The following is a 15,992-nucleotide window of genomic DNA, read 5'->3' as shown; positions in this document are numbered from 1 at the left end:
CATCCCTTACAATGAATTTCGCCCCCCCATTACTCTCAGTGGCACCCCCCCCTTCTTTCCATCTCTCACCCCTTCATCAATAACACCCCACTCTGTTCCCCCACACCCCTCTGTCGCCCAACCCCCCCACCCGCGATTTTGACCCCCCATTCGTTGATGGGACACTGGCATCGTTGACTGGGCCAGCGATTATTGCCAATCCCCTTCTTGCCCAATGGCACAGTTGGGAGTCGACCGCATTCTGTGGCTTTGGACTCGCACATAGGCCCTTTCAAACCCCTCTACGCTCCTCCGCCTCCCCGCGCCCCCCCCCCCCCCCCCACCAACCCCAAAAACCCCCTCAAGCCCACCCCATCGGATTCAGCTCCCAGGATCCAAGATGGAGAGCAGGCTGAGATCCGCTCCCGACGGCCCGCCTTTTAGCCTGTGGTCAGCATGACCGGCCTGTAGACCTCACGGAAGGCGTTCCTCAGCAAAGCGTACGGGAAAATCGGCTCCAGCATATCCATTTCCAGGAATGGCGAGTCCTCAACCAGCTGCGAGAGCACAATGAGAGTCATCAGTTCAACAGCGCCCCCTCCTGTTGCCCGTCTCCTTTGTTCGTTGCACTTCAGTGAGGAGCACTTCCCTGCCTCTGTGCAAGAACACTGCCTCGGGACTTCCTCCCCTTGCGTTACCTCTTAGGGAAGAATGCCGCACTATTCTTTTCCCCATTGAGTTTTGGTGGTCGAATTCTGGAGGCCCAGGTTCGAATCCCTGCTGACAGATTGATAACATAAGAAATAGGAGCAGGAGTAGGCCATCTAGCCCCTCGAGCCTGCCCCGCCATTCAATAAGATCATGGCTGATCTGAAGTGGATCAGTTCCACTTTCCCACTTTCTCCCCATAACCCTTAATCCCCCTGTCTATCAGAAACCTATCTACCCGTGACTTCAATATATTTAGCGAGGCAGCCTCCACCACTTCAACAGGCAGAGAATTCCAGAGATTCACCACCCTTTGAGTGAAGAAGTTCCTCCTCAACTCCGTTCTAAACTGCACCCCCCCTTATCTTGAGGCTGTGCCCCCTAGTCCTGCTGTCCTTTCTAAGCGGGAAGAATCTCTCTACCTCTACCCTATCCATCCCCTTCATTATCTTATACGTCTCTATAAGATCCCCCCCTCATCCTTCTAAACTCCAACGAGTACAGACCCAGTCTATTTAGTCTCTCTTCATAGTCCAACCCCCTCATCTCCGGTATCAGCCTAGTGAACCTCCTCTGCACTCCCTCCAAGGCTAAAATATCCTTGCGTAAGTGCGGCGACCAAAACTGCACACAGATTGTCTAGAGTCTTTGAGGGTTACAGCATGGAAACAGGCCCTTTGGCCCAAATTGTCCATGCTGCCCCCTTCTTTAAAAACCCCACGCTAATCCCAATTGCCCGCATTTGGCCCATACCCCTCTATACCCATGTAACTGTCTAAATGCTTTTTAAAAGACAAAATTGTACCCGCCTCTACATCTGGCAGCTCGTTCCAGACACTCACCACCCTCTGAGTGAAAAAATTGCCCCTCTGGACACTTTTGTCTCTCTCTCTTCTCACCTTAAACCTCTGCCCTCTAGTTTTAGACTCTCCTACCTTTGGGAAAAGGATATTGATTGTCTTGTTGATCTGTGCCCCTCGTTATTTTATAGACCTCGATAAGATCATTCCCCGTCTCAGGATGTGCCTTGTGTTATTTGTTCAAAATTCTTCTCCTGCTGCACATTGCCTGCCCCAAGCTTCATAGCTTTCCTGCTCGCAGGAATACTCTGCCGCACTGGAACCCCACCCCTCACTGTTACTGACCTGTCAGACCACGTGAACTGTCTCACAGGCTCATGACGTGCATTCCAGGGCAGTGCAGCTGTGTGTGTGTGTGTGTGAGAGACGGGTGTTAACGCTATCGACACCTTGCATTTAACCCGTGTGACAGGGAAACGCCACATTCACTACGAACGGCAATGCCGTGAACAGCCCACAACAAGATACTTAGTTACATATTACAACGACAGAGTCATAGAGTCCCGACAGGGCAGGGACCATTCAGCCCATCGAGTCTGCACCGATTACAATCCCACTCACGTCCTATCTCCATAACCCAATGCATTTACCCCAGCGAGTCACCCTGACACTAAGGGGCAATTTAGCATGGCCAATCCACCCTAACCTACACATCTTTGGACACTAAGGGGCAATTTAGCATGGCCAATCCACCCTAACCTACACATCTTTGGACACTAAGGGACAATTTAGCATGGCCAATCCACCTAACCTACACATCTTTGGACACTAAGGGACAATTTAGCATGGCCAATCCACCCTAACCTACACATCTTTGGACACTAAGGGACAATTTAGCACGGCCAATCCACCTAACCTACACATCTTTGGACACTAAGGGGCAATTTAGCATGGCCAATCCACCCTAACCTACACATCTTTGGACACTAAGGGGCAATTTAGCATGGCCAATCCACCCTAACCTACACATCTTTGGGCACTAAGGGGCAATTTAGCATGGCCAATCCCCCTAACCTACACATCTTTGGACACTAAGGGGCAATTTAGCATGGCCAATCCACCCTAACCCACACATCTTTGGACACTAAGGGACAATTTAGCATGGCCAATCCACCCTAACCTACACATCTTTGGACACTAAGGGACAATTTAGCATGGCCAATCCACCCTAACCTACACATCTTTGGACACTAAGGGACAATTTAGCATGGCCAATCCACCCTAACCTACACATCTTTGGACACTAAGGGACAATTTAGCATGGCCAATCCACCTAACCTACACATCTTTGGACACTAAGGGACAATTTAGCATGGCCAATCCACCTAACCTACACATCTTTGGACACTAAGGGACAATTTAGCATGGCCAATCCACCTAACCCGCACATCTTTGGACACTAAGGGACAATTTAGCATGGCCAATCCACCCAACCTACACATCTTTGGACACTAAGGGACAATTTAGCATGGCCAATCCACCCTAACCTACACATCTTTGGACACTAAGGAGGCAATTTAGCGTGGCCAATCCACCCTAACCTACACATCTTTGGACACTAAGGAGGCAATTTAGCATGGCCAATCCACCCTAACCTACACATCTTTGATTCGATTTGATTTATTATTGTCCACATGTATTGGGATACACTGAAAAGTATTGTTTCTTGTGCGCTATACAGCCAAAGCATACCATTCATAGAGAAGGAAAGGAGCGGGTGCAGAATGTAGTGTTACAGTCACAGCAAAGGTGAAGACAAAGATCAGCTTAATGCGAGGTAGGTCCATTCAAAAGTCTGACAGCAGCAGGAAAGAAGCTGTTCTTGAGTCGGTCGGTACGGGACCTCAGACTTTCGTTCAAGAAACAATACTTTTCACTGTATCCCCATACATGTGACAATAATAAATCAAATCTAATCATTGTTGCGGGTCTCTGGTTCTGTAGGGGATGGGTATTCACGGATCATGGTCAGAGAAAAGATTGGCTGAGCTTACCATATAAAGAATGAGAAAAACGGATTCTCTGTTTTTCACCAATAATTTATCTGTCTCTTGGCCAATCTGCAGTAGGCTCATCGAGGCAAACTGAATAGAGAACAAGAAAGTACGAGGTTAGAGTTACTCTCACTCACTTCCCAATCAACAACAAAATGCTCCCCTGAGAGAGTGAGCGTGTGCGTGTGAGCGTGTGCGCGCGAGGGGGGGGCGCGAGCGCGCGAGCGGGGGGCGCGAGCGCGCGAGGGGGGGGCGCGAGCGCGGGGCGCGAGCGCGCGAGCGGGGGGCGCGAGCGCGCGAGGGGGGGCGCGAGCGCGCGAGGGGGGGGCGCGAGCGGGGGGCGCGAGCGCGCGACGCGAGGGGGGGCGCGAGCGCGCGAGGGGGGGGCGCGAGCGCGCGAGGGGGGGCGCGAGCGCGCGAGGGGGGGGGCGCGAGCGCGCGAGGGGGGGGCGCGAGCGCGCGAGGGGGGGCGCGAGCGCGCGAGGGGGGGGCGCGAGCGGGGGGCGCGAGCGCGCGAGGGGGGGGCGCGAGCGCGCGAGGGGGGGGCGCGAGCGCGCGAGGGGGGGGCGCGAGCGCGCGAGGGGGGGGCGCGAGCGCGCGAGGGGGGGGGCGCGAGCGCGCGAGGGGGGGGCGCGAGCGCGCGAGGGGGGGGCGCGAGCGCGCGGGGGGGGGGCGCGAGCGCGCGGGGGGGGGCGCGAGCGCGCGAGGGGGGGCGCGAGCGCGCGAGGGGGGGCGCGAGCGCGCGAGGGGGGGCGCGAGCGCGCGAGGGGGGGCGCGAGCGCGCGAGGGGGGGCGCGAGCGCGCGAGGGGGGGCGCGAGCGCGCGAGGGGGGGGCGCGAGCGCGCGAGGGGGGGCGCGAGCGCGCGAGGGGGGGGCGCGAGCGCGCGAGGGGGGGCGCGAGCGCGCGAGGGGGGGTGCGAGCGCGCGAGGGGGGGCGCGAGCGCGCGAGGGGGGGCGCGAGCATGCGAGGGGGGGTGCGCGAAGGGGTGTGTGAGGGGGTGTGCGAAGGGGTGTGCGAAGGGGTGTGTGTGTGCGAGGGGGTGTGCGAAGGGGTGTGTGTGTGCGAGGGGGTGTGCGAGTGTGTGAGGGTGTATGACGTGCTGTTACCCCCCCCTCCCCGGGGTGAAGAGCCTGTCTCTCCCAATCCCGGTGTACCTTTCCCGGTGCAGTGACTGTGACTCACCATCAGGAACTCCTTCAGGTGTGCCTGGATATCTTTCCCGTGAATGGTGTACAGAGCGGCAGCAATCTCATTGATGGCTTTGGCGGTACAGTGGATATTGTTACGGTGCCCTGAAAGCAAACACAAAGACTGGCATTGCCCGACACCTTGGCACGGTGTGAGATCTGGTGGGGAACTGTCCTGGTCTTCTCCCCGGATCGCTCCTGTACCTGTGGGGTACGTGCCAGCACTGCACCGAGACGGAACCAGCCTCACCAAACCAAAACTGAATCACCCCCTCCCTGCCTTGCCCCAACCGGGCATCACAAAGGTAGCTGTGGCCTTCCCCATGTAGCAGTGCCAGGGGGCATTGCCAGGCCATGTCTCTGTCCCAGGGGGCTATTCCCACCCCTGCGTCCCTGGAAGGCTTGGGGGTGGGCGTGGAATGTGCGTGTCAGTCAGTGCACTCATCCTTTGGTCAGAGGGTCAGTGCTGAGGGAGTGCCGCACTGTCAGAGGGTCAGTGCCGAGGGAGTGCCGCACTGTCAGAGGGTCAGTGCCGAGGGAGCGCCGCACTGTCAGAGGGTCAGTGCTGAGGGAGTGCCGCACTGTCAGAGGGTCAGTGCTGAGGGAGTGCCGCACTGTCAGAGGGTCAGTACTGAGGGAGTGCCGCACTGTCAGAGGGTCAGTGCTGAGGGAGTGCCGCACTGTCAGAGGGTCAGTGCTGAGGGAGTGCCGCACTGTCAGAGGGTCAGTGCTGAGGGAGTGCCGCACTGTCAGAGGGTCAGTACTGAGGGAGTGCCGCACTGTCAGAGGGTCAGTGCTGAGGGAGTGCCGCACTGTCAGAGGGTCAGTACTGAGGGAGTGCCGCACTGTCAGAGGGTCAGTGCTGAGGGAGTGCCGCACTGTCAGAGGGTCAGTACTGAGGGAGCGCCGCACTGTCAGAGGGTCAGTGCTGAGGGAGCGCCGCACTGTCAGAGGGTCAGTGCTGAGGGAGCGCCGCACTGTCAGAGGGTCGGTCTGAGGGAGTGCCGCACTGTCAGAGGGTCAGTGCTGAGGGAGCGCCGCACTGTCAGAGGGTCAGTGCTGAGGGAGTGCCGCACTGTCAGAGGGTCAGTGCTGAGGGAGTGCCGCACTGTCAGAGGGTCAGTGCTGAGGGAGTGCCGCACTGTCAGAGGGTCAGTGCTGAGGGAGTGCCGCACTGTCAGAGGGTCAGTACTGAGGGAGTGCCGCACTGTCAGAGGGTCAGTGCTGAGGGAGTGCCGCACTGTCAGAGGGTCAGTACTGAGGGAGTGCCGCACTGTCAGAGGGTCAGTGCTGAGGGAGTGCCGCACTGTCAGAGGGTCAGTACTGAGGGAGTGCCGCACTGTCAGAGGGTCAGTACTGGAGGGAGTGCCGCACTGTCAGAGGGTCAGTGCTGAGGGAGTGCCGCACTGTCAGAGGGTCAGTGCTGAGGGAGTGCCGCACTGTCAGAGGGTCAGTGCTGAGGGAGTGCCGCACTGTCAGAGGGTCAGTACTGAGGGAGTGCCGCACTGTCAGAGGGTCAGTGCTGAGGGAGTGCCGCACTGTCAGAGGGTCAGTACTGAGGGAGTGCCGCACTGTCAGAGGGTCAGTACTGAGGAGCGCCGCACTGTCAGAGGGTCAGTGCTGAGGGAGCGCCGCACTGTCAGAGGGTCAGTACTGAGGGAGCGCCGCACTGTCAGAGGGTCAGTGCTGAGGGAGTGCCGCACTGTCAGAGGGTCAGTGCTGAGGGAGTGCCGCACTGTCAGAGGGTCAGTGCTGAGGGAGTGCCGCACTGTCAGAGGGTCAGTGCTGAGGGAGTGCCGCACAGTCAGAGGGTCAGTACTGAGGGAGTGCCGCACTGTCAGAGGGTCAGTGCTGAGGGAGCGCCGCACTGTCAGAGGGTCAGTGCTGAGGGAGCGCCGCACTGTCAGAGGGTCAGTACTGAGGGAGTGCCGCACTGTCAGAGGGTCAGTGCTGAGGGAGTGCCGCACTGTCAGAGGGTCAGTGCTGAGGGAGTGCCGCACTGTCAGAGGGTCAGTACTGAGGGAGTGCCGCAGTGTCAGAGGGTCAGTGCTGAGGGAGTGCCGCACTGTCAGAGGGTCAGTGCTGAGGGAGTGCCGCAGTGTATCTAGCCTCCCCTTCTCCAGCCATGCTTTCGATTTTTTTTTTGGGATCCTGCTGTGCAAAATGGACGCCCCCGCCCTCAGATCCTGAGCTCGCGTCCCGTCTATCGCGTGGCGCCCGCGACTCACCCTCGTGCTCCTGGTTGTATTCCGACGTGGCGTCACTGGCCAGGGTTGGCAGCGAGACGGCTACGTAGATCATCAGGAGGTTTGTCAGCCGGTAATCTTCCTCGGGGGACGCCTCTGGCGAGAAAGAAGGGGGCGAGTGGTCAAATTGGCCCGCGTACGCGGGGCAGCTCCGCTCCGACGGACGGTCGCGGCGCCGAGAAAGGCCGCCGTCGCAATTGGCCCTCTGTGGAAAATAAGGGCGGCCATCTTGTGACACACAATTGGCCCTCCCGTGGAAACGCAGCCCGGTGGGGGGGGGGGGTCAGCTTTGCGCTGCTGTTTGTTGCCGTGGGTTTTTGCGCGCCAGCGTCGCCACCCAGCGTCTGGCTGGCGTTTCGGGGCTTGCGCAGGGAACGTGCGTCCGGGTTCGCGCTCGAGTTTGCACAGCTCAGGACAGGCCCTTCGGCCCACCGATTGTTGTACCCTGGAGGCGGGGTGGGTGGGGGGGGAGCTTTCTCACCCGCACGGGGATTGTAGCAGGCGAAAAGGTCCACTGGCCCCAGTCGGGGTTTTGGGGGCAAGTGCGGGCTGGAGAATCCCGCTCTTTGCCCCTACGCGGTCCACATCCCTCTATTCCCGGCCTATTCCTGTATCTGTCGCGATGTCTCTTAAATATTGTTGTTGTATCCGCTTCTCCCACCTCCTCTGGCAGTGCGTCCCAATCACTTCCCACCCTCTGGGTCAAACACTCGCCTCTCAAAATCTCCATTCAACGTTCCCCCTTTTACCTGAAACCTAATCTTCCCAAGTCATTGACATTTCTGCGAGAAAGGTTGACTATCCATGCCTCGCATCATTTTCTATCAGGTCGCCCCTCTGCCTCTGACCAAGCCAAAACAAACTAAGTTTCTCCAGCCTCTCCTCACAGCTAATGCCCTCCATACCAGGGGCAACATCCTGGTAAGTCTTTTCTGTACCCTCCTCAAAGCCTCCACATCCTTCTGGTAGTGTGACAACCAGAATTGAACACTCTGTTCCAAACGTGAGTTGGGGTTTGGGCCGGGGCTCGCGCTGGGGTTCGGGCCGGGGCTCGCGCTTGGGTTCGGGCCGGGGCTCGCGCTTGGGTTCGGGCCGGGGCTCGCGCTTGGGTTCGGGCCGGGGCTCGCGCTTGGGTTCGGGCCGGGGCTCGCGCTTGGGTTCGGGCCGGGGCTCGCGCTTGGGTTCGGGCCGGGGCTCGCGCTTGGGTTCGGGCCGGGGCTCGCGCTTGGGTTCGGGCCGGGGCTCGCGCTTGGGTTCGGGCCGGGGCTCGCGCTTGGGTTCGGGCCGGGGCTCGCGCTTGGGTTCGGGCCGGGGCTCGCGCTTGGGTTCGGGCCGGGGGCTCGCGCTTGGGTTCGGGCCGGGGCTCGCGCTTGGGTTCGGGCCGGGGCTCGCGCTTGGGTTCGGGCCGGGGCTCGCGCTTGGGTTCGGGCCGGGGCTCGCGCTTGGGTTCGGGCCGGGGCTCGCGCTTGGGTTCGGGCCGGGGCTCGCGCTTGGGTTCGGGCCGGGGCTCGCGCTTGGGTTCGGGCCGGGGCTCGCGCTTGGGTTCGGGCCGGGGCTCGCGCTTGGGTTCGGGCCGGGGCTCGCGCTTGGGTTCGGGCCGGGGCTCGCGTTTGGGTTCGGGCCGGGGCTCGCGTTTGGGTTCGGGCCGGGGCTCGCGTTTGGGTTCGGGCCGGGGCTCGCGTTTGGGTTCGGGCCGGGGCTCGCGTTTGGGTTCGGGCCGGGGCTCGCGTTTGGGTTCGGGCCGGGGCTCGCGTTTGGGTTCGGGCCGGGGCTCGCGTTTGGGTTCGGGCCGGGGCTCGCGTTTGGGTTCGGGCCGGGGCTCGCGTTTGGGTTCGGGCCGGGGCTCGCGCTGGGGTTCGGGCCGGGGCTCGCGCTGGGGTTCGGGCCGGGGCTCGCGCTGGGGTTCGGGCCGGGGCTCGCGCTGGGGTTCGGGCCGGGGCTCGCGCTGGGGTTCGGGCCGGGGCTCGCGCTGGGGTTCGGGCCGGGGGCTCGCGCTGGGGTTCGGGCCGGGGCTCGCGCTGGGGTTCGGGCCGGGGCTCGCGCTGGGGTTCGGGCCGGGGCTCGCGCTGGGGTTCGGGCCGGGGCTCGCGCTGGGGTTCGGGCCGGGGCTCGCGCTGGGGTTCGGGCCGGGGCTCGCGCTGGGGTTCGGGCCGGGGCTCGCGCTGGGGTTCGGGCCGGGGCTCGGGCCGGGGCTCGCGCTGGGGTTCGGGCCGGGGCTCGCGCTGGGGTTCGGGCCGGGGCTCGGGCCGGGGCTCGCGCTGGGGTTCGGGCCGGGGCTCGCGCTTGGGTTCGGGCCGGGGCTCGGGCCGGGGCTCGCGCTTGGGTTCGGGCCGGGGCTCGCGCTTGGGTTCGGGCCAGGGCTCGCGCTGGGGTTCGGGCCGGGGCTCGCGCTCGGGTTTGAGCTGGGTTCGAGTTTGAGTTGGCGTACGCTGGCAGCCAAATCTGCCCTCGCCAAGACACCAGGCACAGTGTACTTCAGCCAGGGCTGGTCGAAAGATAGCGTGATGAGGTGGCACACCAGCTTTCGAGCAGAGCACTCGAACGCGACCCACAATAGCCTAGGTTGCAGGAAAGGTCTAACGTGTGCACGATTCTAAGGAGCCAGTTAATGTCTACCACCGGTTGGTACTTGGTACAGAGCTTGAAGCTTATGCTTTCCAGCGTGGAATGCAAGGCTCCCTCCACCTAAACACCTGTGGAACCAGAATGCAACATCTACTGGCCAATATTTCAACTTCTATTGTGGTCTTGAGCTTTCTCAGCCCCCAGCCTCTGCAAACTTGGGGTAATCTGGTCCCTGACGACTCTTTGTGACACGGCCTCTCGCCTTTTCCTCCTCCTCCTCCCTCTTCGAGCAGCCTGTCCTGTTCTACACAACCTCTAATGTGCCTCCAGCCACGTGGGGAGCGGCCAGTGAGACATTCAATCGACAGAACAGCAAGGGGGGGGGGAAGGCCGGATTGCCCCAAGGAAAGGTAGTGCTCGCAGGGCGTCAACACGTCTCCAAAAGGCAGCATGGGCATCGTCGCGGGTAGCGGTTACCCGCCAAACGGGCAGCTGGTTCTGCGCGCCTCACACACTTAGCAAGCTGGCGCCCAGCACGCTCGGCGTACGCCCAAGTCTTGGCGCACCGAGGGGCGGGTGTCACAGAGGCTCCGTCGCGCCCCTTTGTCAGGCCAAGGGCTCCAGTCAGGATTAAAAAGAAAGGCTCGCATTCGTATAGCGCCGCTCACGGACCTCTCGAAAGAACATTGCGGCCAACTTTTTGCCGTGACGTCTGCCAGTTTGCGCAGAGCAAGATTCCACCCCCCACAGAGCAACGTCACGGTGACCTGATCGCGAGGAACTGGCCGGAGGCAACCTTATCGAGATGTGTAGGATTCCGAGGGTTCTTGACGGGGAGAGATCAGTCTCCCCTCGGCTGCAGGGGGAGAGTCTAGGACCAGAGGGGTCACCCTTGAAGACGGAGATAAGGCGGGGGGGGATTTCTTCTCTGAGAGTGCAGTGAATCTGTGGAACGCTTCATTGCAGAGGCCACTAAGTGTGTTCAAGGCTGAGAGAGGCAGGTTTTTTTTTATATCAGCAAGCGAATCAAGGGTTATGGGGATAAGGCAGGAAAGTGGAGTCGAAGATCATCATTTTTTGTATTCATTCGTGGGGACGTGGGCATCGCTGGCTGGTCCAGCATTTAGTGCCCATCCCTAGTTGCCCGAGGGCAGTTGAGACTCACCCACATTGCTGTGAGTCACATGTAGGCCAGACCGGGGTAAGGACGGCAGATTTCCTTCCCTAAAGGGAACCGGATGGGTTTTTCCGACAACGGTTTCATCAGTAGATTCTTAATCCCAGATTTTTTTTTTATTGAATTCAAATCCCACCATCTGCGGGATTCGAACCCGGGTCCCCCAGCACATGAGCTGAGTTTCTGGGTTAATAGTCTAGCGAGAATACCACTCGGCAACACCAACAGAGAGGTTTACAGCTTGGAAACAGGCCCTTTGGCCCCAACTTGCCCATGCTGTCCCTTTTTTGAAACCTCTAAGCTAATCCCAATTCCCAAATTTGGCCCATATCCCTCAGTTACCCACGTAACTGTCTAAATGCTTTTTAAAGACAAAGTTGTACCCGCCTCTACCCCAGCAGCTCATTCCAGACACTCACCACCTCTGAGTGAAAAACTTACGCCTAACATCTCCTCTGTACTTGCTTCCCCGCACCTTAAACCTGTGTCCTCACGTAGCGACCATTTCAGCCCTGGGAAATAGCCTCCGAGAATCCACCCTATCTATTCCTCTCAACATTTTATAAACCTCTATCAGGTCGCCTCTCAACCTTCATCTCTCCATGGAGAAGAGTCCCAGCTCCCTCAACCTATCCTCATAAGGCATGCCTCCCAGTCCAGGCAACATCCTTGTAAATCTCCTCTGTACCCTTTCAATAGCTTCTACGTCTTTCCTATAGTGAGGCGACCAGAACTGCGCACAGTACTCCAAATGAGGACTGACAAGGGTCTTATAAAGTTGCAGCATTACCTCCCGTTCCTAAACTCAATCCCTCGATTAATGAAGGCCAGTACACCATACGCCTTCTTGACCACATCCTCCACCTGCGAGGCCAATTTAAGAGTCCTGTGGACCCGGACCCCAAGATCCTTCTGCTCTTCAACACTACTAAGACTCCTACCCTTGATAGTGTACTCCTGCATCCCATTGGTCCTGCCAAATGGACCACTACACATTTATCCGCGTTGAAGTCCATCTGCCACTTCTCCGCCCAGTCCTGCATCCTATCTATGTCCCGCTGCAACTTCTGAGAACCCTCCAGACCATCCACAACACCACCGACCTTCGTGTCGTCTGTGAACTTGCTAACCCCATCCCTCCACTTCCTCATCCAGGTCATTTATGAAATGACAAACGGCAAGGGTCCCAGAACAGATCTCTGGGGCACTCAGAGCTTGTGTTCTGAATATTATGATCTAGTGGTCAAGGGTAATCCCCAGGATGTCAAATAACTCAAACTTTGCTCTGGATATATTCAATGATCCACAGCTGTGTGTGTGAGGAAGGCCACTCTCAAAGGATGAATTCCTCCTCTCCTCACTTGGTGACTAGTGGAGTGCCCCAGGGGTCGGTGCTGGGGCCTCAGCTATTTACCATTTATATAGATGATCTGGAGGAGGAACCGAGTGTAGGGTGTCGAAATTTGCTGATGACACCAAGATTGGTGGAACGGCAAATTGTGCGGAGGGTGTGGAGAGTCTGCAGAAGGATCTAGATAGGCTGGGCGAATGGGCCAGGAAATGGCAAATGGAATTTAATGTTGGCAAGTGTGAGGTGATCCACTTTGGTAGGAAGAATGGTAGGAAGGACTATTACTTACGTGGCGAAAAACTGCAGCAGGCGACGGTGCAGAGGGACCTCGGGGTCCTTGTGCATGAGTCGCAAAAACCCAGCTTGCAGGTGCAACAGGTGGTCAGGAAGGCGAATGGGATGCTGGCCTTCATAGCGAGGGGGATTGAATATAAAAGTAGGGAGGTCTTGCTGCAGCTGTATAGGGCATTGGTGAGGCCGCAGCTGGAGTACTGTGTGCAGTTTTGGGCGCCGTACTTACGCAAAGATATTTTGGCCTTGGAGGGAGTGCAGAGGAGGTTTACTAGGCTGATACCGGAGTTGAGGGGGTTGAGCTATGAGGAGAGGCTGAATAAACTAGGCTTGTACTCGTTAGAGTTTAGAAGAATGAGGGGAGATCTCATTGAGACGTATAAGATGATGAATGGGATGGATAGGATAGAGGTGGAGAGACTCTTCCGCTTAGAAAGGACAGTAGGACTAGGGGGCACAGCCTCAAGATAAAGGGGAGGCGGTTTAGAACGGAGTTGAGGAGGAACTTCTTCACTCAAAGGGTGGTGAATCTCTGAATTCTCTGCCCGTTGAAGTGGTGGAGGCTGCCTCGCTAAATATTTTTAAGACGCGGTTGATGGGTTTTTGATAAGCGAGGGGATTAAGGGTTATGGGAGAGGGCGGGAAAGTGGAACTGAGCCACGACAGATCAGCCATGATCTTATTGAATGGCGGGGCAGGCTCGAAGGGCTAGATGGCCTACTCCTGCTCCTATTTCTTATGTTCTTATGTTCACCAGGGGCACAATCCACCCCATTTACGGTTGCCATGACAGCCTCCAATGAATTGAACCTCTCGTTACTGCCCACTCGGCCAAGCCGCCTCTCTCCATTTCCTATTCGCTCCCGCACTCTCGCCCGAGTAAACTCACCATTCCTCTGATTGGAAAGGGCAATGAGTAGGGCGGGATCCACCTGGCATGATGCCCCCGCGGCAGACGTCAGTTCACAGATAGCTAAGAAATCCTGCAGGAGTTAAGAAACAAATTACTCAGGACATTGTCCCTCTCGGAGGGCTCTGTTGCATGTTGAGGGGGGGGGGGGGTGGGGGCATCTCTCTGGGCACTGAAGGTGGCACTGCAGAGCCAGTGAGCGTGCTGACTCATTCCTCTTGCTAATCTCTCCAGAAGAATGGACTACACCTGACAGTGAGACCACGTGGGCAGCACGCTGGCACAGTGGGTTAGCGCTGCTGCCTCACGGCGCCAGGGACCCGGGTTCGATTCCTGTCTTGGGTCACCGTCTGTGTGGAGACTGCACATTCTCCCCATGCCCGCATGGGTTTCCACCGGGTGCTCCAGTTTCCTCCCACAGTCCGAAAGATGTGTAGGTTAGGGTGGATTGGCCATGCTAAATTGTCCCTTAGTGTCCAAAGATGTGTAGGTTAGGTGGATTGGCCATGCTAAATTGTCCCTTAGTGTCCAAAGATGTGCAGGTTAGGGTGGATTGGCCATGCTAAATTGCCCCTTAGTGTCCAAAGATGTGTAGGTTAGGGGGATTGGCCATGCTAAATTGACCCTTAGTGTCCAAAGATGTGTAGGTTAGGTGGATTGGCCATGCTAAATTGTCCCTTAGTGTCCAAAGATGTGTAGGTTAGGGTGGATTGGCCATGCTAAATTGTCCCTTAGTGTCCAAAGATGTGTAGGTTAGGGTGGATGGGCCATGCTAAATTGCCCCTTAGTGTCCAAAGATGTGTAGGTTAGGGTGGATGGGCCATGCTAAATTGTCCCTTAGAGTCCAAAGATGTGTAGGTTAGGGGGATTGGCCATGCTAAATTGCCCCTTAGTGTCCAAAGATGTGTAGGTTAGGGGGAGTGGCCATGCTAAATCGTCCCTTAGTGTCCAAAGATGTGTAGGTTAGGGTGGATTGGCCATGCTAAATTGTCCCTTAGTGCCCCGGGATGCGTAGGTTAGAGGGATTAGTGGGGTAAATATGAGCAGTGATGGGGATAGGGCCTGGGTGGGATTGTGGTCAGTACAGACTTGATGGGCTGAATGGCCTCCTTCTGCACTCTAAGTTTCTACGATTTGGTAGATAGATTCCAGGGAATGTGAGAAGCAGACTTTTCACCCAGGCGGGTGCGTGGAGTGGGAGTGCTTCTGGGCTAAAGAGAAAATGCTGGAAACTTCCGCTGCGTGTCCTTGTCTTTGTCGCCACCTTCTGCACTTACGTATCGACTAAACAGCTTGGCTCGCGATCTCAAACACTTTTATAGTCACCTTCAGCGCGACAAATTGCGGATATGTGTTAGGTGGGGGTGGAGGGGGACGTTAGGCGGGGTGCGAGTTCGTGTAAACCATATTGGATTCCCAAGCAGCTTGCGAGAGATGAAACGCAGATAGATCACGGCTCGTTTCGAAATCTGTAGCGCTGAGATTCCCTCGTTCATTTACACTCCCCCTTCTGTCGCTACCCCGGGGGGAGGCGGGTGGCCAGGAATCCTCCTACAGGTGACCGTTCGCCAAGAGGGAGCCTGTACAGGGACTGCTCTTCATTCGCAGCCCAGTCCTGTCCTCACCTGAACATTTACACACGCAGCAGTGGGCAGCGTCCAGCTCCCTGGCTGACGGGAGCCGTCAGCTTGAGGGACAGGGAGATGGAGAGAGACCGCGACACAGGCTGCCGATGAAGCTTCCTCTGCTGCTCGAGTCAGAGCTGGGAGGGGCAGTCAGCCCCTTTCGCTTCTCCTGAGGTTCGCTGGGATCGTAGCTGACCTGTTTCTGCAGCCTCTGCCGTAACCCATCCCCAACACAAAATCAGTGCTTTATATTTTGAGTGCCACAGCGCGGTGGCACAGCGGGTTAGCGCTGCTGCCTCACAGCAACAGGGACCCGGGTTCAATTCCGGCCTCGGGTCACTGTCTGTGCAGAGCCCGCACATTCTCCCCATGTCTGCGCGGGCCTTTTCCACATGCTCCAGTTTCCTCCCACGGTCCAAAGATGTGTAGGTTAGGGTGGATTGGCCATGCTAAATTGCCCCTTAGTGTCCAAAGATGTGTAGGTTAGGGTGGATTGGCCATGCTAAATTGTCCCTTAGTGTCCAAAGATGTGTAGGTTAGGGTAGATTGGCCATGCTAAATTGTCCCTTAGTGTCCAAAGATGTGTAGGTTAGGTGGATTGGCCATGCTAAATTGCCCCTTAGTGCCCAAAGATGTGTAGGTTAGGGTGGATTGGCCATGCTAAATTGTCCCTTAGTGTCCAAAGATGTGTAGGTTAGGGTGGATTGGCCATGCTAAATTGCCCCTTAGTGTCCAAAGATGTGTAGGTTAGGGTGGATTGGCCATGCTAAATTGCCCCTTAGTGTCCAAAGATGTGTAGGTTAGGGTGGATTGGCCATGCTAAATTGTCCCTTAGTGTCCAAAGATGTGTAGGTTAGGTGGATTGGCTATGCTAAATTGCCCCTTTGTGTCCAAAGATGTGTAGGTTAGGGTGGATTGGCCATGCTAAATTGCCCCTTAGTGTCCAAAGATGTGTAGGTTAGGGTGGATTGGCCATGCTAAATTGCCCCTTAGTGTCCAAAGATGTGTAGGTTAGGGTGGATTGGCCATGCTAAATTGTCCCTTAGTGTCCAAAGATGTGCAGGTTAGGGTGGATTGGCCATGCTAAATTGTCCCTTA

At 57.5% G+C, this 15,992-nt stretch overlaps 1 protein-coding gene across 1 annotated transcript in view; it reads right to left on the bottom strand.

Annotated features, from left to right (window-relative positions):
• Positions 1–354: 354 nt before the first annotated feature.
• Positions 355–15,992, bottom strand: part of LOC145339340 (nck-associated protein 1-like) — an 89,993-nt gene continuing 74,355 nt past the window's right edge. The window contains exons 22-26 of the mRNA XM_080183769.1: positions 13,249–13,342; positions 6,958–7,071; positions 4,725–4,834; positions 3,542–3,631; positions 355–536 (exon numbers count right to left, since the gene is read on the bottom strand). Coding sequence (XP_080039895.1) covers positions 420–536; positions 3,542–3,631; positions 4,725–4,834; positions 6,958–7,071; positions 13,249–13,342 — 525 coding nt within the window. The 3' untranslated portion in view covers positions 355–419. The remainder of the gene's footprint in view (positions 537–3,541; positions 3,632–4,724; positions 4,835–6,957; positions 7,072–13,248; positions 13,343–15,992) is intronic.

This window comes from Carcharhinus amblyrhynchos, unplaced genomic scaffold (genome assembly GCF_965287045.1).
Source record: "Carcharhinus amblyrhynchos unplaced genomic scaffold, sCarAmb.v2.hapA scaffold_409, whole genome shotgun sequence".
Classification (NCBI taxonomy): domain Eukaryota; kingdom Metazoa; phylum Chordata; class Chondrichthyes; order Carcharhiniformes; family Carcharhinidae; genus Carcharhinus; species Carcharhinus amblyrhynchos.
Note: the sequence above shows the minus strand (reverse complement) of the source record. Positions and strands in the feature narration are given on the sequence as shown.